The following is a 26,999-nucleotide window of genomic DNA, read 5'->3' as shown; positions in this document are numbered from 1 at the left end:
TGCTTCATCGTTGTTGGGACCATTGCAGCTCAAATAACATGGATTAGTACAAGATGCAAAATTTGATGGCATGATTTTTTTTTAAATGTGCAATTAGGTATGTATTGTAAGCATTTTACACCAAAATCAGAGTGTATTTTTACAGTTTGAATACTTACCCCATCTTGCTCTCGATTTCTTTCTTTTCTCTTGCTCACATTCACATGAACATTCTCTCAGACACACACACATGCATGCTCAGGCTAGATATAATGCTCAGCTGTGACCCCAAAGGTCAGTGACAAATAAACAAGGTGAATTACAAAACTATACTGGGTGTTTTAGGATGACATTTAATTAAAAATCTATATTAAGATAAGTTCAAACACATTATTTGACTGTACTTTATATTATATATGTACAGTACTGTGCAAAATCTTAGGCACGTCAGTATTTTCACCCCAAAAAAGGGTTTTAAGCCAGTTATTTATATCCTTTGCTGTAGTGTGTCAGTAGGAAATATCTGTTCACATTTCCAAACATTCATTTTGCCATTAATTGTAATAATCCAGTGAGATTTTTGAATACACAAGGAGTCTGACAACAGCCACACGGAGATCTGATCTCACCATCATCAAATCTGGCTGTGATTACATGAAGAAACAGATGAAAGAGAGACAAACTAAATCCAGAAGAACTGTGGCCGTCTCTCCAAGACGCTTGAAAAAACTGACCTGCAAAGATACCTGAAAAATGATGCGCAAGTGTACCTGGACAAAAGCTGCTTTAAACGCAAAGCATGGTCACACCAAATATTGATTTGATTTAGTAGAAGTTAACTGATGAATAAAATCTATTTATGGCAGCATCCTCACTTTAGTGAGTGCCTAAACTCTTCACAGTACTGTATCTTTGCAGGTCGGTTTCTTCAAACGTCTTGGAGACACGGCCACAGTTCTTCTGGATTTAGTCTCAGTTTCATCTGTTTCTTCATGTAACCACAGACAGATTTGATAATGGTGAGATCAGATCTCAGTGTGGAGCACTGGCTGTTGTCAGATTCCTTGTGCATACAAAAATTTGACTGAATAATTACAATTAATGGCAAAAATGAAAGTTTAGAAATGTGAACTGATATTTCCTACTGACACACTACCACAAAATATATAAATAACTGGCTTAAAACCATTTTTTGGGGGGGTGAAAATCCTGACATGCCTAAAACTTTTGCACAGTACTGTACACACACACACATTATACACCGATGATAATGGACTCATGTTGCCACATCAACATGTATTGCATCATGTGACAACAAAGCAAGCAGAATTTATAGTATTTCACAATCACATATTGTGCAGTACATAGTGAAGTATCCATATATTCCTTTCAAGTTTACATATTGTTTGTTTTTTTGTGGTACCACTACAATTAGGACACAAAAAGAGGGGAAAAAAGGACTGAGCTGTGTATGTGTCTCACTGTTTTCTGGCCAGTTATTTATAAACAAAAGATGCAAGTAATGCCAATAAAACTATATTGGATCCAAATGTCTCTTGCTTTCTCGTGCAAAACACGGCTTTAGTATAAATCTGACTATACAAGTCTCTGTAAGATTGCCAGCTGACATTAGTTCAAGATCTGAGTGTGTGGCACAAGCTCAATACATTTTCCCTTGACTATGAAATTTGTATTTCGAACATGACTAGATCAAATTAGAGAATTTATTAAATGTTGTCCCTTTGTTATTACCGAAAATCGGGGTTTCCACTGCGAACCGTGTAGCTAATAAACGAGTGAAAAACAAGACTTTCTCAAATGGCAAAACATCTATTGTTTTATATAAAGCTAATTATAATTACTACAGATTGTACACCTAAAAGAAAACTTAAATGAAAAGGCTGTGACATATGTGATTGAGGCATATTATTATGTCATAAATGAAACATAACGCGCTCGATTCGTTCCAATGAGGGCGCGCGTCGCGCGTACTTACATCTACTGGTACTTGTTTTTCATGTTGGTTAGGGGCGTGCAGTTGAGGACAGAGAGGGCGGCTCTTGAGCTTGCCAGTCTCTTCAGTGGGGGCTGGATTTAAGGAATGCAGCACTTGTCAGGCAATCTTAATGACACTTGTACCTCAGATCACCACAGTTATGTGGACTACCAGAATATGATCAGTGTCTCTGAAACTTAAATGCATCGTTCCTCTCCAGTCTAAGTGTGCTCACTTGGGGACTCCCGATCGGCTGCATTTTACGCACGAGCATCCGTGCGCAATGAAGCACAGGGTAGCGCGCGCTTCTCCATATACCTGAGAGAGCGTACGCGCTTTTACGCACGAGAATCACAGCTCGTTTCCAAGCACAACCATGGTCAACACGTCGCACCAAATCACGGCGAGCAACGACACCGACCCGTTCGGCAGGAACGAAGACGTGGCCAAAATGGAGATCACGGTTTTGAGCGTCACCTTCCTCGTGGCGGTCATCGGAAATCTGTCCGTGCTGCTGGCCATGCACAACACCAAGAAGAAGAGCTCGCGCATGCACCTGTTCATCAAGCACCTGAGTCTCGCGGACCTGGTGGTGGCTTTCTTCCAGGTTCTTCCACAGCTCTGCTGGGAGATCACCTTCAGGTTTTACGGTCCTGACTTCCTATGCCGGATTGTCAAGCATCTTCAGGTCCTGGGGATGTTCGCATCCACTTACATGATGGTGATGATGACAGTGGACCGCTACATCGCCATTTGCCACCCTCTGAAGACCCTCCAGCAGCCCACGCATCGCGCCTACATCATGATCGGGTCCACTTGGCTCTGCAGCCTGTTGCTCAGCACCCCTCAATACTTCATCTTCTCCCTGAGCGAGATCCAGAACGGCTCGGATGTGTTTGACTGCTGGGGACACTTCATCGAGCCGTGGGGCATCCGAGCCTACATCACCTGGATCACCGTGGGCATCTTCCTCATCCCTGTAATCATCCTCATGATCTGCTACGGGTTCATATGCCACAGTATCTGGAGGAACTTAAAGTGCAAGACCAAGAGAGGCTCTCCACACAGCACTAAGAACGGGATGATTGGAAAAGCGTCTGTCAGTAGCGTCACCATCATCTCAAGAGCTAAACTAAGAACGGTGAAGATGACATTCGTGATTGTTTTGGCGTACATAGTGTGCTGGGCTCCGTTCTTCATCGTGCAAATGTGGTCAGTCTGGGATGAAAACTTCTCCTGGGATGGTAAGTTGCCATAAGTTTACACATATTATATATATATATATATATATATATATATATATATATATATATATATATATAAACACAATGCTAAGCGTACAAATTATTCAAAGACTTTCAGGTGGTCGAAAGTATTTCTTTTAGTAATTTTCCGCACGCGAGCGGTTAAGATTCGTCTTTTGGCGCCCCTAGCGCAAAGTTTTAAAGATATTTCAATAAAACATGACTTATTTTTATGATAAATAATGTGGTGTGCAGTTCTATAAAGACCTGATAAATAGTGACAACCTTTATGTTTTTTCGACGTTGAAACCTATATATGAAACAAACAAACAAACAAAAACCAATACATACTTTTAAGACCCGCTCATTTCATTTGGGGGTTTTCCAGTAGGCTAATTCGGTTTTCAAAGCCTAATTATGGCACAAAAACGAACCACAAGTATCTCCAAAAATAATTGCATACATGTTGTTTATCTCCTTACTAATGGGAATGCTAATGGAATTTCTATAAAAATTAGGAACCACTCCTGATGAGTCCAAACAATAATCCTAAAAGAACGAAATACGATCATGCTGCATTCTTGCTTCAGTGTATTTTTCAAAATGTCAGTTCATCCAAGAAGATCTTATCTGTCTCTCAGAGGGTTCTTTTTTGAATTCCATTAGCATTCCTTTGAGATTAAAGGATAAGATACAGGGGTTTGTATTACTGTTTTTTCATTATTAATGTTCATATACTGTACCATTACATAATGCTTGTTATATAAATCCAATATTGTTTTATTGAAAGCGCATCTTCCAACATGGACTCTTGCACCATGTAAAACCATTGATTCCATAACCTAATATTTTGTTCATAAGTCTAAAAGAGGGCATATTGATCTAGCTACCATTTATTAATTTAAGCTTGATCTAGAGAGAAAATAATAATAATAAAAAAAACAATCCAAAATGACAAAATACATTATGAAAGTTGATTAGCCACTGTAGTTCAACCTGCAATCATTTTCGCCCAGACCCTTTGAACACTTGTCCTAATTCTTCAGTTCCTGAAACTGTAAATGTTTCAACTTTTGCAAGGTTTGAACCTGCAACCTTCTGGTTATTTTAAACCACAAGGCTACTCTTTCTCTTTCCAGATTCTGAAAATGCAGCAGTGACCCTCTCTGCCCTGCTGGCGAGTCTCAACAGCTGCTGTAACCCGTGGATCTACATGCTCTTCAGCGGCCATCTCCTCTACGACTTCTTAGGCTGTTTCCCCTGCTGGAACAAACCCCAAAACACATTCCACAAAGAGGACTCGGACAGCAGCGTCCGGAGGAACACCCTTCTCACCAAGCTGACCACTGTCCGGACCAAAGATGGCTTCGACTCTTGGAAAGACCCATGCAACTCCCGAAAGTCCAGTCAGTCTATAGGGTTAGACTATTCCCGCAAATCCAGTCAGTGTTTGCAGCTTGACTCTTCGCGCAAGTCAAGTCAGAGTGTGCCTGTGGAGTCCTAGGAGCCCGATGGGATGGCGATAAATAAAGACATGAAAATAAATGTGTAAATAAAAGATTATATCTAGTAATACTGTTTTAGCACACATAATGAATGAGAATCTACAGAGGAATGTTGTGTTCATTCTTATAAATGATGCATTTATTTTACAGCACATTATGTCATGGTGCACTTTCCTTTATGGCTAAAGTCTGTGACTTCAGGTTTGTGTTTAATATTGGTGAGAACTTCAGCTTCATTTCTTAGGCTGATGTGTGTCTTATTTGTTTACATCGATAACATTAAGCTCTTTATAATTGGGTGGGAGCAAAAGAGTATATCTTGAGTGTGTGGACGTGTCTACGGAGCCCCGCACATGACATGCAGGAAAAAAAAAAATAGTAGGCTAAATCATGTGAACGATTTATAAATTGATGGAACAAAATAGTGTGCATGATTTAGCAATTCGAGGCAACGAAATAGTAAATTGCGCGCGCGATTTAGCAAATCGAAGGAACAAAATAGTAAATCGCGTGCGCGATTTAGCAAATCGAAGGAACGAAATAGTAAATTGTGTGCGCGATTTAGCAAATCGTAGGAACGAAACAGTAAATCGTGTGCGCGATTTAGCAAATCGAAGGAACAAAATAGTAAATCGTGTGCGCGATTTAGCAAATTGAGGCAACGAAATAGTAAATTGCGCAAGCAATTTAGCAAATCGAGGGAATGAAATAGTAAATCGTGCGCACGATTTAGCAACTCAAGGGAACGAAATAGTAAATCGCGTGCACGATTCAGCAACTCGAGGCTACGAAATAGTAAATCGCGCGCACGATTCAGCAACTCGAGGCTACGAAATAGTAAATCGCGCACACGATTCAGCAAATCGAGGAAACGAAGTAGTAAATTGCGCGCACGATTCAGCAAATCGAGGCAACGAAATAGTAAATCATGTGCATGATTCAGCAAATCAAGGCAACGAAATAGTAAATTGTGTGTGCGATTTACTTTTTTTCCTGCATGTCATGTGCGGGGCTCCGTATGTGTCAGTGTTATGACTGACTAAATAAAATTTTAGCACTGGTGTATAGCTCTATATCTTGTACTGGTCACGCCAATCTTTAACTGAGCAAAACATGAGCTTGTCTGGTGTTTGGCGAACTATTTATGCAAATATAAAGGATTTTGTTGTGTCAAAAAAAAAAAAAAAAAAAAAAAAAAAAAAAAAAAAAAATGTAAAGAGAATAAATCACAAGACATGTAAATATATAAAATTCTTAACAAGAGTAAATAAAACATGCCAATTACAAACTGTCTATGAGTGTGTGTGCACAAGTTACAATGCCTGAAGCTAAAAAGACTTTTTTGGTTAACACATTAACCACATTAACCATAGTCCTTGTAATAGACAGGCTCAAAAAAAGCTTGATTGACAGGTAATAATGACAAAACATGTAATACTGACACTAAGATCAGAGAAGGATGGAATATAAACCTAATTAAGTTATTTTTACTGTCCTGGTGAGCTGTGGGAGTAATTTTCCACAGTTGAAACCAGTGTCTGCAATCTTGGTTGCATAACATGGGACCAGAACACTCTTATTACACAGTCACAAATTTTACACAGAGTGACTCTTTCACCCTTAATTATACCGCATAACTGAATAATGTCTAAAGTATCAGTTTTATTGCATTACATAACAAAATAATCAAACCAAATGGCATTTGAAACCAAATGTTGCTAGAATGCATTAGTGACCATCCACTTTTTCAGTGGCGCTGGTTCCAGAAGTATTTTTTCCATTAATTTCTACACTGTAAAAAATAATTATTGGTTTAACTTAAAGAAGTAAGTTACCTGGTTGCCTTAAAATTGAGTTCATTGGAATTAAAAATTTGAGTTAATACAATGAAGGCGATTGGTTTAACAGAAACTCAAAATATTATGTTATCTGAACCACATTAATTATCGTAGTTGATTTGACAAAAGAAAAAATGTTATGATAAAGAATGAAAATAATTTATTTTACAATGTATAATAGGGATTTTTTTAAAAAGTCTTCGTTAAAGCATTATAAGCCATGAACCAAGCCAATCAGATATGCAGTGAATCGCAACAAACTTTGATTTGAAGCAAAAAAAATTGAAAATCAGACAAAAATACAAAAAGTACAAGACACGGCTTTAGTAAACGAAAGAACTACAATCCCATGAAGCATTGTGAACTACATAATCAAAACAATATATTTTAAGTTTATTGCAATAAAATATACACATATACTCAAATGTTTAAGTATTTTGAGAGCATAGGGAGGCCGACTCAATTACGTTATTCGCAGTGCTTCATGGGAGTAGGTGGAGCTAAAGAGCTATTCTGGTGCATTTTGATTGTGACGACTCTGATTGGTGGAATTTTTGTACAGCATCATGGGTAATGTAGTTTTTGCCATGAATTCCACTGTTAAACATGATTATTTTAAGAATAAGGTGAAATAATGCAGGTTACAGCTTCAGCAAATACCACTGATTAACAACCCCATAGCTCACAGTAGGTCTGTCTTTAAAGGTTTATAAGTTATCGTTAAAAATCATTATTGCATTGATTTTTTTACCAACTGGTCTGGCCTCAAGGTGCTTTTTAGTGGTTGTATGAACTGAACACACACACACACACACACACACACACACTCTTAATAATAAAGTTCTTTATTTGGCATTGATGGTTACATGAATAATAGCACCCATGGAACCTTTCCATTGCACAAAAGGTTCTTTATAGTGGAAAAAAAAAAAAATCTTTAGAATATTAAAATGTTCTTTTAAGAACTTTTCACTGAAAGGTTCATTGGGGACCCCAAATTGGTTCTTCTACGGCATTGCTGTGAAAACTCATGTGAAATCTCAAAACTAATGTTTCACTAATCTACTGTTTTATCATATAAACCTAACAAAAGTCTTTTTATGAAATGTCTTGCTTAATAAATTGCATGTGATGTTCATCATACTTTAATCGATTTGGTTAAAAGCATCTTTTAATGATTACATGTAAATAAAAAATCTTTATGTAAAATAAATACCATTTGGATCGATGTGTTTTAGGTGTCCAAATACTTTTTGCGGCCACTGATGTGTGAGTGTGAGAAAATCTGGCATAACACACCACTATGCATGTGAAAGGGTGATCCTTTACATCTGCCTCAATCTCAGCGCGGTTTACATTTAAACTCCCATCATCTCCCACAGCTTTCCCTTATCTGCTTAAAATGAAAACCCCAGTGGCTCCAATCTCCCAATCCAAGTCTTATCAACAGGTACGTTCTGGCTAAGCTGGGATTCGAACGATCTCGTCACATAATGCAGGTTTCATCTTCGGATCTGAACACCACTGGCAAGTAATCAGCGTTTTATTATAGGATTGTAACCCAATTGACAGGCTCATCTTTTAAACTAAATGTTGCGGACGGGTAAAGCCTGCCTTGTCAATGAGTCAAACAGGAAAGGTTCTTTGTTTTTTAGGCAGCAAATCTAATAATGGCAAGGGCCATGTGGACTTTGAAAGACATTAAATATATAAAAAGAGCCAGGAGGGAGGTTCCATCAAAACAGGTGCTGCACACATACATATATACGAATAAATCACACCGGGATATACATTATCACACTGTAAAAAATGTTAGTGATTTTAGTGATTTAATGGTAAAAGTACAAAACCTAAAAAGTTCCTTATATATGGTGAATTTCTGGCATGTCATTCTACAAAAAAAAAAAAAAAAAACAACAACAAATTTACTGTTTTTGGAAGAAAAAAAAAAAGAACGTTAAAAAACGTTAATTGATAGAAATTGCCGTGAATTTATCAAATTCCCTGTATGACATCACATTTGGTGGTTTGCCATTTAAATCATTGTTTTATTTTTTTTGTTGTCAGTAGCAGTTATGTTTCACATTAAAACCATATTTGATTACCGTGAGTTGTTCAAACCGCGGTAATCAAATACCGTTTTAATGATAATTAATTGTAATGCGAGTTAAGGAACCGTCTCACGCAGGCGCAGCATGCATAGGTTTCATTTTGCCTGAGAAAACATGGAGCTGTGAGCTTTTACAAGAGTGCTGAGGGAAATTATATGAATAAATGTATGAATTAATTAATTGTATGAATTCCCTTCCCTTTTGTGTAATGCATAATAAAGTAGGCAGGCGCAGCGCTTTGTTTACGCCATCTACTGTCAGAGAGTGGATTTTCAGCCTGTATGCCATTTTTGTCAGGCCAAAAATCAGACTGAATTATAGGCTATGCTGTAAATTTAAACCGGTTGATGGAAAATAAGCAAATGTGCATTTCTACAAATTTAAACAATTCAGATAATATAGAATTATATACGTATCATTACGACTCATCCCTTTTCTCTAAAATGGTTTAAAGGTTAATCATTTTATAAAACTTTTTTCAAAACTTTATTTGAACATATTTTAGCAGATAAAATGTTATGTTGTACGTCACTCAATCAAACTTTTTGTTAATTTAAAATCTGGCCATCATTGTTAATGTTAATATTTTAATGTTTATGCAAACAAAACGTGCACAGTGCTGCTAATTTTATTTGTTGTTTGTTAGTTTTTAACATAAATTTCACTTAGTGGAATTAATTCAGTGTAAAACCTTAAATGTTGCTACCATAGTTTTTACCTTTACGTTCTGATGACCACAGGTGACTTTTTTTTTTTTACAGATTTCACAGATAAATCTGGGCTAAATGTACACATAGTCTGGATGCTGGATGCTGCCTGGACATGCTTTTTCCAATTTAGATCCAGAAGGTTCTAGACCCAAGGATCATCTTTAGTTGGATCATCATAAGTTACAGGTTCTTTGTTGGCACGAATGGTTCCATTAAGAACCTTTAATACGTTTTTAAAAAAGGTTCTTTTAAGAACCTTTAACTGAAAGGCTCTTTGAGGAGCAGAAAATGATTCTTATGGCATTGCTGTAAAAACACCTTTTTGAATGTTCCTGTCACATTTAATTATAGAGTGAAGGAGGCCTTGGAGAATTTCATTAATGTGTCACCTTCTCTTCAAACACACACACACTCACTTTAGTTTTCTGACGTTACCAGGTCTGTCGGTGGTATTTTGTGGGTGTAATTGGGTTCGCAGCGACTACCTTATCCTTACATGCTCCTGAAAGACAAAGAAAGGTTAGATTAGTTCAGGTGAAGTAGATGATGTAACTTTCTGTCTATACACATTTTATCAAGGACTGGAGCCTTGGTTTGGGTTTAAGTGTCTCTGACATAATTACCACATTGTATACCCATCTTTTACTTAATAAAAATAAACATAAACGTGTACAACACATCATTTAAAATGGTGAACAATTGTCCTACACACAAATACACAACACTAAATGAGTGTTTCAAGGATATCAAAGAACTTTATTCATTTTAAACACAATCAGTTTTTAACTCATTGTTATTCTATAGCTTGGCTCGAACCTGAACAATATGTTCAATTATTTGTGCAAGGTTGCCAGGAAGGAAAGTGCATTGTTTAAGACAGGAAGTTTAGCTTGTCGTTAATGGGGAGAGAATCCAAAATAGAACTTTCATTATGTAGCCTATGACGACTTCCTGCCGAGTTCAATGTCTATATGATGAAAACAAACTCAACTCTACATATCCGTAATTCTCATACGTCCCTCCTAATGCCTTCCTCTCCAGATGTCTGCATCTTCTTCATCTCACATCTCCACATCTCTCCCACTCAACATGTTTCCCCTCATTATTTTTCATGAAATGCTACAATGCAGCCACAACACAACAATACACTTAAAAATAAAGGTTCCAAAAGGGGGTTTTCGCAGCAATGCCCTAGAAGAACCATCCTGGGTTCCCCAAAGAGCCTAAATCTTAAAAGAACCATTTTTGAAGAACATTTTAATTATCTAAAGAACATATGAAGAATCTTTTGTGCAATGGATGTTCTTCAGGTTCTTCATGGAACCATTAATCACAATACATTTTTAAGAGTGTATTGTGACATTACAAGAGGTCAGTCTTGAGCAGCGGACATTTTTAGACACAATATGGTCATCCAATCCTTCATTTTTTTGCTCTGCCATGAAAATGGCGTCAACTATAAAACTGGAATTTCACGTAGTGAATACTAATAAGGGGATAGTGACACAAACAGTTAAACTTTATGCTCGGAATGCCGCTTGTCCAATCAAATTAGTGGACAAACTGGATAAATAACGCGTAAACTCTTCTTTAGCAATTCCTCTCTTTCGGCATCCCTCGCTACATTACTTTCTCCAGTGTCATGACAAATCGGGTCCTCCCTCTAAATCGGGTCTCCCCAAACTGTCAGATTATCCTAAGTAGCCTATATATGAATTATATTAATTTAAAATATGAATAGCTTACTATATAATGCGTACGAAAACACATTAGTGCAATAAAACCAATCGAACGTAATTTCTTACACTTGATTAACTGTTAATAAATAGCCTAATAAGCAGTGAATAATTGAACATCACTAATTTGTTTTATTTATAACTTAAATATTTGGACAGTTAACACTTAATTTAACACATAATTACATTAAAGATGATTGAGAATATATGTAGGGTAAGTGCAAATGTGTATTAGCTATCAGGCTAATCGCTTATCTGTATGCTATGCTAGTATATAAGCTAACTAATACAGACATAAATGGTCATTATAACGTAGTTGAAACAGTATTTATCAAAACATGATTTTGTAGGAATTGTAATCAGGTGCTTTATTAAAAGCAATTTCAACCAATGGGATCGCTTGAGGTCTTATTTACTGAGTTGTTGACACATTCGAAAGAGCATGTGACATTTCAGTATTATTCAATAACAGTTTACTTTATCTGTTCCTTCACTGCCATTCATAAACTTCTCTAGCTCTCCTGTTTCATACAAAACAAGAAGAAATGGTTATGTAAGGACCTGCAGACAGCTTGTTAGCCTATACATCTCTTCGTCTTCGGGAAATGTAAGCTGTCATCACTTTGGAGAAGAGCTGTCTATGGACGGCTAATTACCGCACCAATCCATTGTTCTTTTTCCATATAGACACAGCATGAAGCAGTTTTTTAATTAGCCTATGATACCATTTTTTTTTTTTTTTTTTTTTTTTTTTTCCAGAATGTCACTTAAAATCAGTCCTTAGTCTAGATCTTTCTTAACTCTGAATGTATAGAATGTCGTATATTTCATATTTGTCAAGAAAACAGGATATTTGATTTATTATCACATCATGGAACAGTTGTCTTGCACCACCAAGTAAATGCCATTTAAATGTAAAACACTGTTTAAAGGGCCTCATCTGTATGTCCCAGAGAAAATCATTTGGGTAGAAGAACTATAAACTGACATAAACTTAAACAAAAGAATTCTTTAAGCGGGACAAAACACAACATCGTCACAGTCAAATTTTCCTCGGGCAAAAAGGTCTTTTGGTTTCATTGAAGATAAAATTGTTTTATGAGCGAATCTAGCTTTCTCTAAACCCATAACGTCTAGCGTTTATGGTATGTCTGTAAAATCATTCCTCATTTGCTATGCGTCTGAAAACCCCAAATCCTCATATAGACTTTTGCTGACCTCTAGGTCTCACATAAGATATTACAGCTTAAACACAGTTCATGAACACTAGATAAACATTGTTGGTTAAAAGTAAACATTAAGGACACTGATAGCTACCATATTAGCAATGTTCAAATTTTAAAATCCTACCTGCTGTTGCACATTCACAATAATAATTAGACTTCTAATTTATTTAGACTTATTTAAATTATTTATTTATGTTTTAACCTCAAGAGGATTCATTTGTAATAATAAAGATAATATTTATTATTTTTATAATGGAGAGTTATCATATGCGTCTATCATAGTAGATTATTTTAAATGCATTAAGGGCGTTTTATTGATTTCTTTTACAGTTTACAAGTACCCATAAAAAAAATCATATTTTTCTCGTGATATTCATCTGTCGTATTAAATTATTATTATTTTACTGTAATGAACTTTTACTGTCCCCGAGGCTTATTTTTTATTTGTTAAAAACGGGAGGAGCCTTTGACCCACAAACTGCTCTGATTGGTCGAGAGTGCGGCGCCTTTTGATCACGTGACATACGTCAAGCCAATCACAGACAAGTTTTTACGCACGGGGAAGTGCAACGAATTGTTTGCATGTAGTCAGCCTTTACCATGCAATTGTGTAAAATCAAACCTATATAAAAATAAAAAAACCACAGATAGCCCATTATGATTAACAAGGGTCCCCTGTGGAAAAGAGTGCGGTCTTACGCTGGACCGGTTCCGAGAGCGAGGCACGGGCACCGGGCCGTGGCCATACGAGAGCTGGTGGTTGTGTTTGGAGGTGGAAACGAGGGAATAGCGACCAATCTGCATGTTTATAACTCGGGTAGGGCACTAGATAAACACTAACTGCATTAATACATAGTACAGTCAATGCATTGTTTATAAAAACAACGAAATGCATGCAGATTCCCATATAGAGACGTGATTTTAGATTGCATGTAATTCCCAGCAATGAATCCACTGGATTACTGTAACTAAATTTTGGCTAATATACATTAAAATAGTTTAAAATGCCTCTAAACTTTGATTATGTTTACATATTCATTTTTATTGCTGATTAGTTAATGCACATTAAAATAGTTGGAAATGCCATGAAACTTATTTTAATGCTGATAAACTCAGCATAACACATTAATGCAAGTTATAAAACATATTTCAGTGACCAAGCAGTGGTTCCTACCGGCAGTGAGAGGTGATATCCCACCTGGTTGTGCCGCTCATGGCTTCGCTTGTGAAGGCACACGGATCCTGGTGTTTGGAGGGATGGTTGAATTTGGCCAGTATACCAACAGTCTCTATGAACTGCAGGTGAGCACATGTGCCAACATAATGAAATTAATTTGATAACTAAATTAAAGGTGCAGTAAGCAATTTCTGAGAAACGCTGTTAATATTTGAGATCACCAAAACAAACACGCCCCTTCCCAAAAGTATCACACCCCTGTTTGATAGCTCCGCCCACAAATTCACAAACATGCTATACAACACAGGCACTTCCTCCGTAAGTAGTGTATACGCCCCTTACTGATTGGCTAAAAGTGTGTTTCAGTGCTCAGTCCAACCCACTTTCGACAGCGTTTCTCAGAAATTGCTTACTGCACCTTTAAAGCAATAGTTTATGATTATAGTACATGGTTTTAGAAGAGCCCTGATATCAAATCTGTTCTCTCAGGCCAGTCGATGGCTGTGGAAGAAACTGAAGCCCCGCCCACCTAAGAACGCATCACCTCCATGCCCACGAATCGGCCACAGCTTCACTCTTCATGCTAATAAGTGCTATCTTTTGGGTGGAATGGCCAATGACAGTGAAGACCCAAACGGAAATATACCACGGTGTGCATATTCATGCAAATATTCATGTCAAAGTCAAAAACACATACTTACTTACATGTATGACGTATATTTTTTTCTCTACGTAGGTATTTAGATGACTTCTATGAGCTGGAGCTGCAGGCTCAATCCGGGGTTAAAGGCTGGAGCATTCCTGAAACCAAAGGTGGAGGCCCATCAGCCAGAGAGTCCCATAGTTCTGTGGTGTACTGTAGCAAGGGTGGCGGTTCTCCAAAGCTCTACATATTTGGGGGCATGTGTGGGCACAGACTGAATGACTTGTGGCAGCTAGACATTGGTAAGGCCTTATTCATATTTACGAAATGATAAATATGTCCTGTATCTCTTTGGTTCAAGCTGATGTATTAATTATTTCAGAGACTATGACTTGGTCATTGCCTCCAACCAGAGGGCAACCGCCACTACCCAGGAGTCTTCACACCTCCAATGTGATAGGAAACAAGTAATGTGACAGCCGGTTCTTTTTGCTTAGATTTACTCTGGAGAGCTGTTCAGTTTGTGGTCCTAAAACCAGAAGGATAATTAGTATTTTCATGTCATGTCACAATGATTTCAAAATTCACCTTTGAGATGTGACTCATAATTTATATTGTAGGGCAAGGCTCTTCTAGTAATGTTAAAGGGATAGTTCACACAAAAATGAAAATTTTTCTATAATTTACTCACCCTCAAGCCATCCTAGGTGTATATGACTTTTTTTCTTTCAATCAAACACAAAATTAAAAAATATTGTATATTAAAAAATATCCTGGCTCTTCCCAGCTTTATAATGGGAGTGAATGGTAACTGAGATTTTGAAGCCCAAAAAAGCACATCTATCCAACATAAAAGTAATCCTTATGGCTCCAGGGGGCAGGGTTGCCAGGTTTTCACAACAAAACCTGCCCAATTCCTACTCAAAACTCGCTTTTCAGGGGGGTCTCCAAGTAAAAATCGTGTTCCAGGGGGTAAATTCTGTGTTTCTGGCGGGGTTCCCCTGGTAAAATTCGCATTCCAGGTGTTAAATATGATGCTATTTGGGGTCGCTTTAACCCACAGCAACAGTGTGAAAGTAGCCCAATTCTGCGGGAGAACCGTGGACTTGGCAACACTGCCAGGGGGTTAACCTCTGAAGCTAAGCAGTTTTGTAAGAAAAATATCCATATTTATAACTTTACAGACTATAATCACTAGCTTCTGTACACGAGTCGATTCCAGTGGAAGAGTGAACTTTGACCTGCTGTATGACGTATTGAACACGGAAGTGCTGAGGCTAGAGCAAAACAAAACACTGTTCACGAATTACAAGTCTATAAAGTTATAAATATGGATTTTTTTTTTTTTTTTACAAAAAACGCTTCACTTCACAATGCCCTTATTAACCCCCTGGAGTTGTATGGATTACTTTTATGATGGATGGATGTGCTTTTTTGGGCTTCAAAATATCGGTTACTATTCACTCACATTATAAAGCTGGGAAAAGCCAGAATATTTTTTTAATATAACTCTTGATTGTCTTTCTTCTTTCAGCCAAAGTCATATACACCTAGGATGGCTTGAGGGTGAGTAAATCATGGGATAATTTTCATTTTTGGGTGAACTATCCCTTTAACAAAACCGCTATTCTAAAAACCCATTAGCCATCTGGGTTAGCCTCGATATTGGCGTTATGACTGAACAGCTCTATTGTCCCTTTCCTCTCTCAAATTCACTTTTCAACAAAGTCAAGATGTTCAGAGACGGTTCTACAGTCAGAACGACTATGCCGAAGTCTAGTTTTGGTAACTGAACAGCTTCAATATTATTTTACCTCCCACTGTCTCCATTGTTCCTCAAGTTCTTTATCTACTTGTTTCTTTATTGTAGGTTATATGTGTTTGGAGGATGGGTTCCCGTCGGAGAGGAAGAAGAGACGCTCGCTGCTGATGGAGTCAAGTGGATCTGCACCAACTCTCTTTCCATACTAAACCTTGGTATGATCAAGAATATTACAATCCTGCAGCTAGATCATTGTAGAAATTGCTTCAATAATAAGCACTTGTTTTCTCATGGTATGGTTTGCTTACTGTAGACACACTGACATGGCATAACCTGACACCGGAAGAACACCAGCAGGGATTGGCTTCAGGTGTACCGTCGGTCGAACAGGAAGAGGGCAGCGCACACTGGCCGAAAGCACGAGCTGGGCATTGCGCGGTAACCGTCGGCACTCGTTTATATGTCTGGAGCGGGAGGGATGGATACAAAAAGTACAATAACTACCAGGTCTGCTGCAAAGATCTGTGGTACCTGGAAACAGGTGAGAAATAAAGGCTGGCAGTGATTAAAGTAACAAAGTACACTTTTAAACATTTCAATGAACAAGTTGTCATTTGTGTGCATAGAGAGGCCTTCCACTCCTGGCGCGGTGTTCCTTGTGAAGTCCACGATCAGTATGCTGCATGTCGCCTGGCGGCCCCTGCCGGCGGCTGAGTGTTACCTGCTTCAAGTGCAGCCGATCACGTCTCCTCATTCCTCTTCAAGTGAACCACAGTCTACAACAACTCCTCCACCAGACCTGGGAGACAGAAAGGAACTTATACAGAAAGGTATTACAATTTAAACATTCGGTATTCTGGGATGTTTTGAACATTTTTGTTTTTTCAAATTCAGCCAATTTAATTATGTCAAGGTCAATTTATTTATATAGCACATTTAAAAACAGCCAGTGTATGCCAAAGTGCTGTACATATACAAATAAAGTAGATACTACAAAGAAGAGAATAAAAAGAGAGAGACTAAGGAACAAATAACCAATACAAAAAACACATTATACTATAGAAACTACCAGTGACGTAAGTGTATGTTGAATGCACGTGAAACACTGGCACCAAAAAAAAAAACTACGAAAAAAAAAAAAAACTCTACGAACACGGAAAACAATGATAGATGGACCTCTCAAGTTAAGGAGAAAATCCAATGCAACTTTGAGCAGACCAAGTGAAACATCATTATGTATTTCTGCTTAGCTAGTGATATTGGGCCACATGTCAAAAGATAATACTTTTCATATACTGTCTTCTTTGTATAACAGGTCTATCTAATAACTATCTAATGTTAAACAAATCTTAAACTAATGAAGATGGAGAGCGCGAGCACAGTGCTCAGGCTCTGGCATTCTCAGCACCGTCAAAATAAAAGTCACAAAAACAAGCGCAGCTTATCTCACTGGTGGTGCAAATGCAACCAGGCAAAAGGCCATAGGGGAGCTATTAGTTCTCGGGGAACCACCCTGGTGGCTAGTTCCTAGAACTACCCAGTGCAAAAGCCCCTCAAGTTAATAGTACCTAGCTGACATACAGTGAATGAGGTGTGGTCGAAATGGCAACTTGTCTTAGAAGAAACTGTTTATGAAAAAAAACATTTTACGCTAACAAAAAAAAAAAAGTTGAAAAACAAATATTTATAGTTCATGTATAATGTAAATATTTTTTACTTTATATTTTATATTTTAATAAATTATGTTTGATATATTATTTAATTAGTTATTAATATTACAAAAGTATTTAAAATAACTGTATGCAGTTCTGCATATGCAACATTTGATTTAATGTGATGTAGTAGTACGATTATGTATGTAAATACGTAGTTTTCCACAGCTGTAAGGTGCTGGAAAAGCTTAAAAATGCACCTTAAAATAAGGTGTTTGAATTTGACTTTGGAAAAGGTGCAGGAACCCTGTGTATATTATTTAGATGTAAATATTATCTTATATTAATTTTCTTTTCTTTCATTTCTCTAGACTCTCAGCCAAGTGCAGATGTCAAAGTTAAAGGAGAGAGAGAATCTTCATCACAGGTCAGATTTCTGCATTTTAGTGGAATCTATATATGAAAACACTGTAGATTTCTTTTTTTAATCTCAAAAGGCCTTTCTCTAATTTCAGGAAAGCCTTTTGAGGCCAAAAGGAAAAAGTGAGGATGGAGCAGACATTCAACCAACAGGGGACAAAGGTAGAAAAGCAAAAACTGCTGGTATAATATGCATGTTTTTTCCACTCTTGCATTCTTACTTTTGGCCTTTCTGTGTTGCACAGTGGTTTAGTCAAGTGCATATACCTGATGATGTGTTTTTAATGCTTATAATCAAAGATCAAGAAGGTGTTTCCGTGATAACCTCAGACATGAATAAGGCCGGTAAGCTGAATAGTGCATCTCAGTGTCAGAAAGGCAAGTGCACACACTCACTGTTTTGGAAAGTTATTACTGCGGTTTTCCTCTCTTACTGTTTATATTCCCATTCACAGAACGAGAAATCTCTTCGATACCATCCCAACAGGTAGAGTGTTACTTGATGAGCATATAACACGTATAAAGCTTCTAAAAATACACTCACGCATTTCCTCCCTGTGCCCTGACAGTCTGAGATCACAAAGGAGTCTGTGTGGTTTGATGTGGGTGTGTTTAAAACACTGTATTGTGAGGTTACACACTACTTCCTGCCTTCTGAGAATGGAGACATGGCATCGATCCTGTCTGCACAAAACTCATCAGACAGTGAGGTTTGTCTGCAGCACCTACACCTAAGTGGTTTCCAGTTTTGTGTCGGTGTGTTTTACGTCACCGCCGCTTTCTGTCTGACAGTGGAAGCTGCCGGGTCCTCATAGTTTTACGGGGCGTGAGAAGCAGGAATTGGCATCGGGAGTCACATACAAATTCAGGGTGGCCGGACTGAACAGCCGAGGCCTGGGCGACTTCAGTCCCGTCAGTGAGTTTAAAACCTGCCAGCCTGGATTTCCCGGGGCGCCGTCTGCTGTGAAAATCACCAAGGTACAGTCATTCTTCTCAGTGATGACAACAACATTTTGTGTTCAAAGTTGTTTAGATGCTATGTCATAATTTCAGGATACTGACTCTGTGCACATCACCTGGGAGCCTCCCACCTCTCTCTCCGGGAAGATCCTGGAGTATTCAATGTACCTGGCTGTGAGGAAGAGTCGAGGGAACAGCGTGGAGCGACCCGGCGAGCTGGCCTTTATCCGAATCTACCGCGGTACCAAGACTTCATGCACAGTCAGCGAAGCCCAGCTGAGCAACGCGCACATCGACTGCTCGGCACGGCCCGCCGTCGTCTTCCGAATCGCTGCCAAGAACGAACAGGGCTACGGACCGGCCACTCAGATCCGCTGGCTGCAAGGTGTGCAAGAGCAATTGATTTAAAGCTTTGAAAAGCTTTGTTTCTCCCATCACTACTTGAGAGCCAACTTACCTTTATTATGGCATTGTTGATGTTTATTGGCCAAGTAAGATTGCTCTTTCAAATTTGTGAATGGTAACAACATAGGTGTTCAAGGAGGCCCTGCAAAGTTTATATCCAATCTGCTTCAGCTGGTGATTTTCAAGCAATCCTGAAGAGTTTGATTAGCAGGTTCAGGTGTGTTTGATTAGTTTGAGCTGAACTTTGCAGGATAGTGAGCCTCTGCAATACAACATAAATTACAGTTTAAAAGTTTGGAGTCAGTAGGATTTTTAAAATGTTTTGAAAGAAGCATATGTTTGATTAAAAATGCAACATACAGTACAGTCCTAACAGCTGAATGTGTCGTCCTACAGATGCGAGTAAGCTGAAATCCTCAGTGACGCAGGCCGACTCCAGTGCTCCAGCAGCAGAGCCTGACACCACCTGCAGATGAACTCTCACCCCATGGGTCGCCCAGCTGTTTCACTGACCGCCAAAGCTCTAATACTTCAGGACTGCATTTCACTCTCGTATAGCCTATTTGATGACTGAAAGTGACCTCAGTCCACCGTTTTTTTGTTTACACTGTAAGATTTAGGTTTTATCAAAGATGCTCCTGCTGTTAGAATCAGTCAGGGTCATTATCACTGTAAAACCATGTACATTTTACTTTAACACTTTTTATACTGAGTTCATAAATATAGTTTTATTAAATTGTTGTAGCCACAGGCAACTTTTTTTTATCTTTTCGAATACCTAATCTGGTTTTTGTGAGCAAAATTTGATCACCCCTTATTGGAAAACTAGATACTTCTGCATATATATAAAAATGCATTTAGTATGTTTCTTAAAATAGGCCCTCCTCCAGAGCGGTTTTTCATTTTAAAAAGCCATCCAGGTCTTACTCGTAACAGAATTTTACTGCATAACTGGAGGAAACCTTTTTTCTTTCTTGCCTTATACATAAATACAGTGCAATTTAAAGGTACACTATGTAACTTTTGGACCTCTAGCGGTTAAAAAACAAAACTGCATGCATTTTGCAGAAGAAGAACATTGTTTTGGTTGTGCTTCGGCTCTGCATGACTTTGCGGAAGAATACGGTTATCTTACTGCTCATAAAACACTAGGCTTAAGAGATATAATAAAACCAGTAGTAAAAGTATCTCAAGCTGACTAGTTGAAGACGTTACTGTAGCTTTACCCATTATTACACACGGTACATCCTTGAAAATAAATGCCAGCACAGTTCATAATATAAAGAGCCTTTACAATAGATAATGCTTTACAATGAACTGTTAGAGAGCTACAAATGGCAATCTATCAGTTCAATAAAATACCTTACCTGTTGAGTAATAAAAGCAACCATCTCCGCGTCACTTTTACAACATTCAAAATCCCGCAGTTCCCGCCATATGAGAAAAGCCAAGCCAATATTTTATTATGCGTTCTTTTTTTTGCCAGCACTCTTCTGTTCTGCATTCTTTTTCTTTTTTTAACGGGTGATTCCCCAGAGGTTGGGGATTTAGCTGCTTATGTCAAACTTTCTCACTTGTGGCAACTAATCTATGCCACTCCCACACCATACATGCGTCAAAGTAGCTGGAGAAACTTTTCTCCATTTACGGATATGACGAGACACGCACGGGTGAGTGACATATGTACGCTATTTCACACGAAAACCATCCTGACGGGTCTAAAATATAAACTTATAAATAGGCTTACCATAGTGAATCAGGGTAGGATGTATTGACTCATTTAAATTTTGAACGAAAAAGTAATACTGCACCTTTAAATAGAATAATCCAGGTAATTATCAAGTTTTGTTACCACTTCAAAAACAGGTACTAGGACACGGCAATCCTACATGTTGCCAAAAAAGCAATTTGGGTATATAAATATTCAGTGCATTAATGAATTATACATAGTAATACATCTACTTCTCTATTTACCAAGTGCAATTAGTATAATCAGTCTACGTGGGGATTTTTAATATCCCATTGATACAGTTGCTAATGCAGATTATATCTGTATTAATGTTCCATTAGCATTTCACTAACCTAGAAAACCACAAAGAGTATTAATGAGAGTATTAATGACCATTTCAAACTGAGCTCTTAAAAAGTCTTCATTTACAGACATGTACGTATTCACTTCCCATTTGTGCTTTCTCAAGAACTAGTGCCTTTTTTTTGATGGCAAAATAATTTTAATTCATTTTAAACTGACTGTTTTATATTTGTTCCACAACATTTCAGTCAAATATAGGTCATATTTTTGTCACACGTTCCCATAATAGTCTTTTTGTATAGGCTAAAGTTTACTAAAAAAAAAAAGGTATTGCAATAAAATCCATACATTCATCCAAATTAATTTTGATCTTGACCATTTTTATTTTAATTTCTATAAAAGTTTTTTTTAAAGACATGCTGAACAATATTCAAACAAAGAGAGATCACATTTTTATTCAAAGAATCAGCATAACAATGTCAGTTCATGAGGTTAATTAAGATCAAATGTCATATCAAATTAGAATTCCCTTAATTGTGGGAATGTAAATGGTCAATATGGCCTTCCTGCCTTCCCACAACCCCATTCCAAACTTTAAAAATTATTAAATACCAAATAGGAACCAAAAACAAACAAACAACTCATAATTTGGTGTGGCCTGTACCAAGCAGACCAATCAAAACACACTGGCCGAAATATAATACTGAATGAATTACAAGACATCACTTAGATCAAATCAGCCTCCTGGCAACAGGCACTTTTGTTCCTGCTCTGGTAACCAGGCATCTCTTGGTCTTCCAGCACTGACCTGAAAACTTTGCAAGGCAAGAGACAAGTCTGTCTAGAAACTGGACAGGCCACTAGATATATTCGGGCCTGTTCTTCAGTCATGAGAATTGTATCTGCTGAACGCCAGGAATCTAAAGAAGTAGAAAAAGAGAAACAGTTTAAATAATGAGCATAACTAAAATCTACAGTAAATGGTTCATTCGGTCTAATCTTCAGTCATATATCTGTAGGTTAGGGCTCTGCACAATAAATCGCAATAAACATGAAATCACGCTTAAACCGATTTGGCTTAGCACAATTATGAAATCGCAAAGGCTGCGATTATTTTTATGCACAGCTTGTCAGTGAAGCACGGCTCTGTAATCAGTAGTAAATGCTGCTCCATCTGAAATTACTGCAAGTTTGAGTCGCTTATAATGTGCATTTGAAAAAGCAACATGCGTCAAACATCTTTCCAAACATGAGAAGCATTTATATGAACCTCTTGTCCAACAAAAGACAACATTTAATAACATGTATTTACTCCAAACTCACTTCATAACATCAGTTGAGTGTTTGAAAACATCCTTCTGTGAGATGATGTGGCTTCTTACACAGAATAAGGCACACAACATATTATTTCATAGTATTCTATACAGTGATGAAGGCTATGTCGATTAGCATTGAAGTATAAATATACTTTATTACCATAAAAATACCTGAGAAGGCTTGAATAAACCATATATTGTCATAGTCGTGTGTTTATTAGCCATGTTTAATCAAAGTGTTTCAATCTTCTGTTTATTCAGCTACAGTAGCCACGTTTACATGTACACTTTTTTGTCATTCCGATTGAAAGATTCGGTGGAGTGTTTACATGAGACGTTATCTAATCCGATATGGTGTTTACATGCACCGGCGCTTTCAATCTGAATGACTTTGTGACATGCGCACATTAGCTTATGTCCTGTTTGCCGCCGTGTATTCCTGTCAACATGGAGTTCCGTTATTTCTTATGCGCACTATTTTTATGTAAAGTGTTGCTCTTAATCAAGCAACAGAGTGAAATTTGTAGCATATATTAGTGCTGGATGGTATGAGGAAAAGACGGGAACAGGAAGCTGACCTGTTTGGTGGCTGTGCATCTCTAAGGAGCATCTCAATACTACCTCTCCCTCCTCCGTAAAGCAGAAGCGTGTGGATGAAGGTCCGTAGTAATGATTCATTGAGTTCCTTCAGTGTATTTAATAAATGTGTTGTTTCAATTTTACTCCAGTTTAATTTTGCCGCCGACATTTTGCATTCTGATGACCCCTGACCTCTTGACGTGATGACGTAGACACAAAGTAATCGGTTTAACTCGTTTACATGGCAGACTTTTTATTTTGTTCGGTTTATAGAAAGGTTTATCCCACCTCTCTCAAACTGATTACAATTTCATTCGGTTTAGGCATTTTTATTCCGACTGAGGTGTTTATATGGAGCATTTTCATTCGGATTGGACTTTTAAACCGATTACAATGCTCCATGTAAACGTGGCTAATGATAGTATGATGCCCATAGGGGATTTCCTGGAATGACTTGAGTTATTGTACTTCTGTGGGGCATATTTTGCATATCTGGCTTTCAGATGGAGCAGCATTTACTGATCACAGAGCCGTGCTTCACTGACAAGCTGCGCATAAAATAATCGCAGCCTTTGGCAAATCGCGTGCGGTTTAATTTCGATTAATCATGCAGCCTTACTGTGGGTTAACATGAGTTGGTTTACATACTAACCTGCTGGTATGAGGTGGTGTATACCATCACGTTCTGTTGCTGGCCATCTGCAGTGATCAGTCCTGCGGGCAACTGACCGGCTGCAAGTGAAACACTTCATATTAGTTTGTCATGGAAACCCTTTAAAACACCAATAGCTATAAATAAGCACAATGTTTTGATGACATCAAATTTTCTGAACAAGTCACCTGCTAAAGAGTTGGATAAGTCTCTTACTCTGAAGGGAAATACAGCTTTATGCATAAAGTAAGCTTTAAAAAAAAATATATATATATATATATATATATGCATGAAAGAGTTTGCACTTACTGAAAGTCTCATCTGTTAGTTCTTCACCAAGGCCTTCGCTGACTGTGACTGGAGTGATGCCTTTCTCACCCTTCATTGCCTTAGAAACATGAACATGTTACTTATAACGTCTAACCACAATTTGTGCTCTAAAAATATAATTTATGATGACACATGCAGGTATTGCTTTTATACAAATGACATTCTGCAAAAACAGACATTTTTATATCTTTGTTTCTCTCAAAGATACGTTCTCAACAATCATTTATATGGATGGACAATAATATTTTTAGACCATGATCTGGTTAAACTGGTGTGTGCAAATGCAAGTGAGTGAGTGAATAATACCTCTCTGAACTTCTGCAGGTAGAGTTTAAGCGGCTCCACGTACATGTCAAAACCCAGAGTGGACATAGCAAACAGGATGTCCTCTCCGTTTATGGTCTTGCGTTTCTCTTGATGGCATCTCTCGCTGGCCTCAGATGTGATGAAGCTGATGAACTCGCTCACACACTCCTGCACACACTCTTTTGCATCCTTCGCTATCTGCGATTTAAAAATGAGATGACAAAAGTGATCAAGGTCTTTACTTGTACATAAGATCAGGATTTCATACAGCTTGCACTCAAAGAGACAACAATTTCTTTTTTTTTTATGGAATATTGCAGTATTTATTATAAATGATATCCTAGTGAAACGGCTTCTTGAACAAAAAAAAAAAAAAAAAAAAGTAGGGCGGGACTTGATTTTGCCCATTGGGAATTGATTGGATGGTTGTGGTTTGCTATTGCTGTGATGTCATGTGAGTGACAGGTTGCCCCGCCCTCACGCCAGTAAACATGTCATCAGAGAAGAGATGTAGCTGCAAGAGGGGAAGTTATTTTGATTAGATTACAAGGGATTTTTTTTATTCATAATCCAATCACCATCCAATCCAATGATTTTTTTCTTGTTCGAGAAGCAGTTTCACTCAGATATACGTCACAATAGGGAAGAAAAGACTATCGTGACTTCCGTTTCAAGACGACTTTAAAACCGAAAAAACACTATAGTGTTTTTTCTTTTAAAGTTTATAACATTTTAAGGTTTTAATCATTTTCATGAGTTATAATTTACTGATATTTCTAGCTTTTCCAAGACCATGAGAGCATTTTAAGATGCACAATACACAAATTACATAATGAGCAACTACCTTTCCAGTCTGTGGGATGGCATTCTTCATGATGCGGGCGACATTAGCGATGGGAAGGTAAATGTCTTGCTCTCGGAAATTGTCTTTGCTTCCGTTGCCATCCTCATGGTCATTAAAACTTTCATCCCCATCATCTGCACACAAACAATGTACAATAAAAATGCCGCTTCTCATCTCTCATAATAAATGTTTTCTTAATTAACTCTAACACAGATTAGTGATTTATGGTGACGTCATATCCTCACCATCCTGGGTCTGTAAGACATATGTCCCTCCGGTCATATACTCTCCAGTTATTCCTAACTGAGTGGTATCTGTGGTACTGCTGTCTCCGTCCATCTGAAGACACAAATACAACAATGAGGGTTGTGTTAAAACATTTATTTACAGCTATATAATTACAGCTTTATAATGTGCAAGAATACACTCATGGCTCAAGAAAAGACAACTAAATAACTCTCCAGAGTATTATGAAAAATTATTATTATTCAAAATAATAATCATAAATAGTATACGTAAGGTTAAAAAATTATAGCACGTTAAATATTTACAAATACATTTACGTAATATAATAAAATAAACAGGTAATAAATGTGTACAACGTGGCTCTGGATATATTATTAATACAGTCAATAAATGGTTATATAATTATTTGTCTATATCTCTAGCAGCCTTTGTTTTGATGGTCAGCTAGCAGGTTAGCATCACACCAGCTCAAGCTAACTAATTACACGCATTGAACAGGAAGAAATAGCTCATTTATGAACAATTTAGATACGTTAGCCAGAAACTCACAGTCTTCTTTTATAATAAACTTGCTGTTTATTAAATGTGGTTAAATGTGGCTTCGGGCCCTCGCGTGCATGTAGCCTCCATCTCTCCACACAAATAATCCCTTACCCATCCTCAAACATTCATTCTTTCAACACTTCCTGCATTTAACTGCTCCTTCGGCCCGGTAAAACTTGTAAAAGCCTGCCGGTAACATCCCTTTCTACCCGTTAAGCACGAGAATTATCGCTGAAGCGGATCATTTGACCGGAGCCACAAATACAAACCTGACTCGAGCTCGCGCTGCAACTTGATTGGACGGAAATGGGGCTGCGCGAGACAGTTTGTGCCCGCGCTTGTGCACGCGTGGCTGCAGTCACCAGGGGGCGCGCTGGAGATGAGATTGTGAATTAAAACTACAGTGTATTTGGTTGCAACTACAAATCTTGAGCAAAATGTTTTCTAATGGCCTTAATCTTAAAAGATTATATTTTTACTTCTTTTATCATGACTGAATGATGCACCTATTGTAACTTTAAAAGCGCCATATAGGCTCAAACTGATGGCAAACATAGCAAATAAAAAGTAGGTTAAATAAACGCTAATAGCACAATTGAATGTGGGTGGATGATGTGATCTTATCTCGTTAATCGTTTTTGAAAGCTTCCTTACGCTCCGTTGGGCTTTTCATATATCAAGTAGACACCTAAAGAACAAATTAAGATAAAGTTAAAATCTATTTTTATTTTTGCTAAATTCTGGACTGCTTGTGATACATTTTTGTATGAGTATTTTTACCAGATGC

General features: G+C 37.7%; 3 protein-coding genes across 6 annotated transcripts; 2 read left to right on the top strand and 1 right to left on the bottom strand.

The window, feature by feature from the left end:
• The first annotated feature begins 1,156 nt into the window (after nt 1–1,156).
• On the top strand, nt 1,157–6,012 carry avpr1ab (arginine vasopressin receptor 1Ab). Its single transcript, XM_051892326.1, has 2 exons — nt 1,157–3,219; nt 4,359–6,012. The coding sequence occupies exons 1-2, from the start codon at nt 2,352–2,354 to the stop codon at nt 4,721–4,723; spliced, it is 1,233 nt and encodes a 410-aa protein (XP_051748286.1). The 5' UTR covers nt 1,157–2,351; the 3' UTR covers nt 4,724–6,012.
• Nucleotides 6,013–12,888: 6,876 nt separating this feature from the next.
• On the top strand, nt 12,889–20,206 carry hcfc2 (host cell factor C2). 2 transcript variants are annotated; one of them, XM_051891226.1, is made up of 16 exons: nt 12,889–13,162; nt 13,499–13,647; nt 14,012–14,172; nt 14,259–14,467; nt 14,548–14,632; nt 16,036–16,142; nt 16,241–16,468; nt 16,554–16,757; nt 17,951–18,006; nt 18,095–18,161; nt 18,300–18,377; nt 18,455–18,486; nt 18,569–18,709; nt 18,792–18,977; nt 19,053–19,344; nt 19,761–20,206. In XM_051891226.1, exons 1-16 carry the CDS (start codon nt 13,003–13,005, stop codon nt 19,838–19,840), a joined length of 2,235 nt encoding a protein of 744 aa, XP_051747186.1. In that variant the 5' UTR covers nt 12,889–13,002; the 3' UTR covers nt 19,841–20,206. The 2 variants fall into 2 exon arrangements, with proteins under 2 accessions (XP_051747186.1, XP_051747185.1); XM_051891225.1 differs by having other exon boundaries at nt 18,095–18,182.
• Nucleotides 20,207–21,755: 1,549 nt separating this feature from the next.
• On the bottom strand, nt 21,756–26,554 carry nfyba (nuclear transcription factor Y, beta a). Of its 3 annotated transcripts, none has more exons than XM_051891227.1 (7): nt 26,482–26,554; nt 25,669–25,762; nt 25,424–25,557; nt 24,580–24,777; nt 24,253–24,331; nt 23,944–24,023; nt 21,756–22,316 (listed from the first exon to the last, which is right to left on the bottom strand). In XM_051891227.1, exons 2-7 carry the CDS (start codon nt 25,760–25,762, stop codon nt 22,284–22,286), a joined length of 618 nt encoding a protein of 205 aa, XP_051747187.1. In that variant the 5' UTR covers nt 26,482–26,554; the 3' UTR covers nt 21,756–22,283. The 3 variants fall into 3 exon arrangements, with proteins under 3 accessions (XP_051747187.1, XP_051747188.1, XP_051747190.1); XM_051891228.1 differs by lacking the exon at nt 26,482–26,554 and adding an exon at nt 26,219–26,475; XM_051891230.1 differs by lacking the exon at nt 26,482–26,554 and adding an exon at nt 26,324–26,473.
• Nucleotides 26,555–26,999: the final 445 nt, after the last annotated feature.

The sequence above is a fragment of the Ctenopharyngodon idella genome, chromosome 4 (assembly GCF_019924925.1).
Source record: "Ctenopharyngodon idella isolate HZGC_01 chromosome 4, HZGC01, whole genome shotgun sequence".
In the NCBI taxonomy this organism is placed as follows: domain Eukaryota; kingdom Metazoa; phylum Chordata; class Actinopteri; order Cypriniformes; family Xenocyprididae; genus Ctenopharyngodon; species Ctenopharyngodon idella.
The sequence above is the reverse complement of the archived record's forward strand: the minus strand, read 5'-3'. Positions and strand labels throughout refer to the sequence as shown.

Excerpts from the sequence above, each read along its gene's own strand:
- nfyba (XM_051891227.1), bottom strand. The coding sequence starts at position 25,762 with ATGGACGGAGACAGCAGTACCACAGATACCACTCAGTTAGGAATAACT. Across the intron at positions 25,558-25,668 it reads TGTCTTACAGACCCAGGATG|ATGATGGGGATGAAAGTTTT; the intron begins GTGAGGATATGA and ends GTTTGTGTGCAG. Across the intron at positions 22,317-23,943 it reads ACACCACCTCATACCAGCAG|ATTCCTGGCGTTCAGCAGAT; the intron begins GTTAGTATGTAA and ends CTACTTCTTTAG.
- avpr1ab (XM_051892326.1), top strand. The coding sequence starts at position 2,352 with ATGGTCAACACGTCGCACCAAATCACGGCGAGCAACGACACCGACCCG. Across the intron at positions 3,220-4,358 it reads TGAAAACTTCTCCTGGGATG|ATTCTGAAAATGCAGCAGTG; the intron begins GTAAGTTGCCAT and ends TTCTCTTTCCAG.
- hcfc2 (XM_051891225.1), top strand. The coding sequence starts at position 13,003 with ATGATTAACAAGGGTCCCCTGTGGAAAAGAGTGCGGTCTTACGCTGGA. Across the intron at positions 18,007-18,094 it reads AGAGAGAATCTTCATCACAG|GAAAGCCTTTTGAGGCCAAA; the intron begins GTCAGATTTCTG and ends CTCTAATTTCAG. Across the intron at positions 19,345-19,760 it reads TCAGATCCGCTGGCTGCAAG|ATGCGAGTAAGCTGAAATCC; the intron begins GTGTGCAAGAGC and ends GTCGTCCTACAG.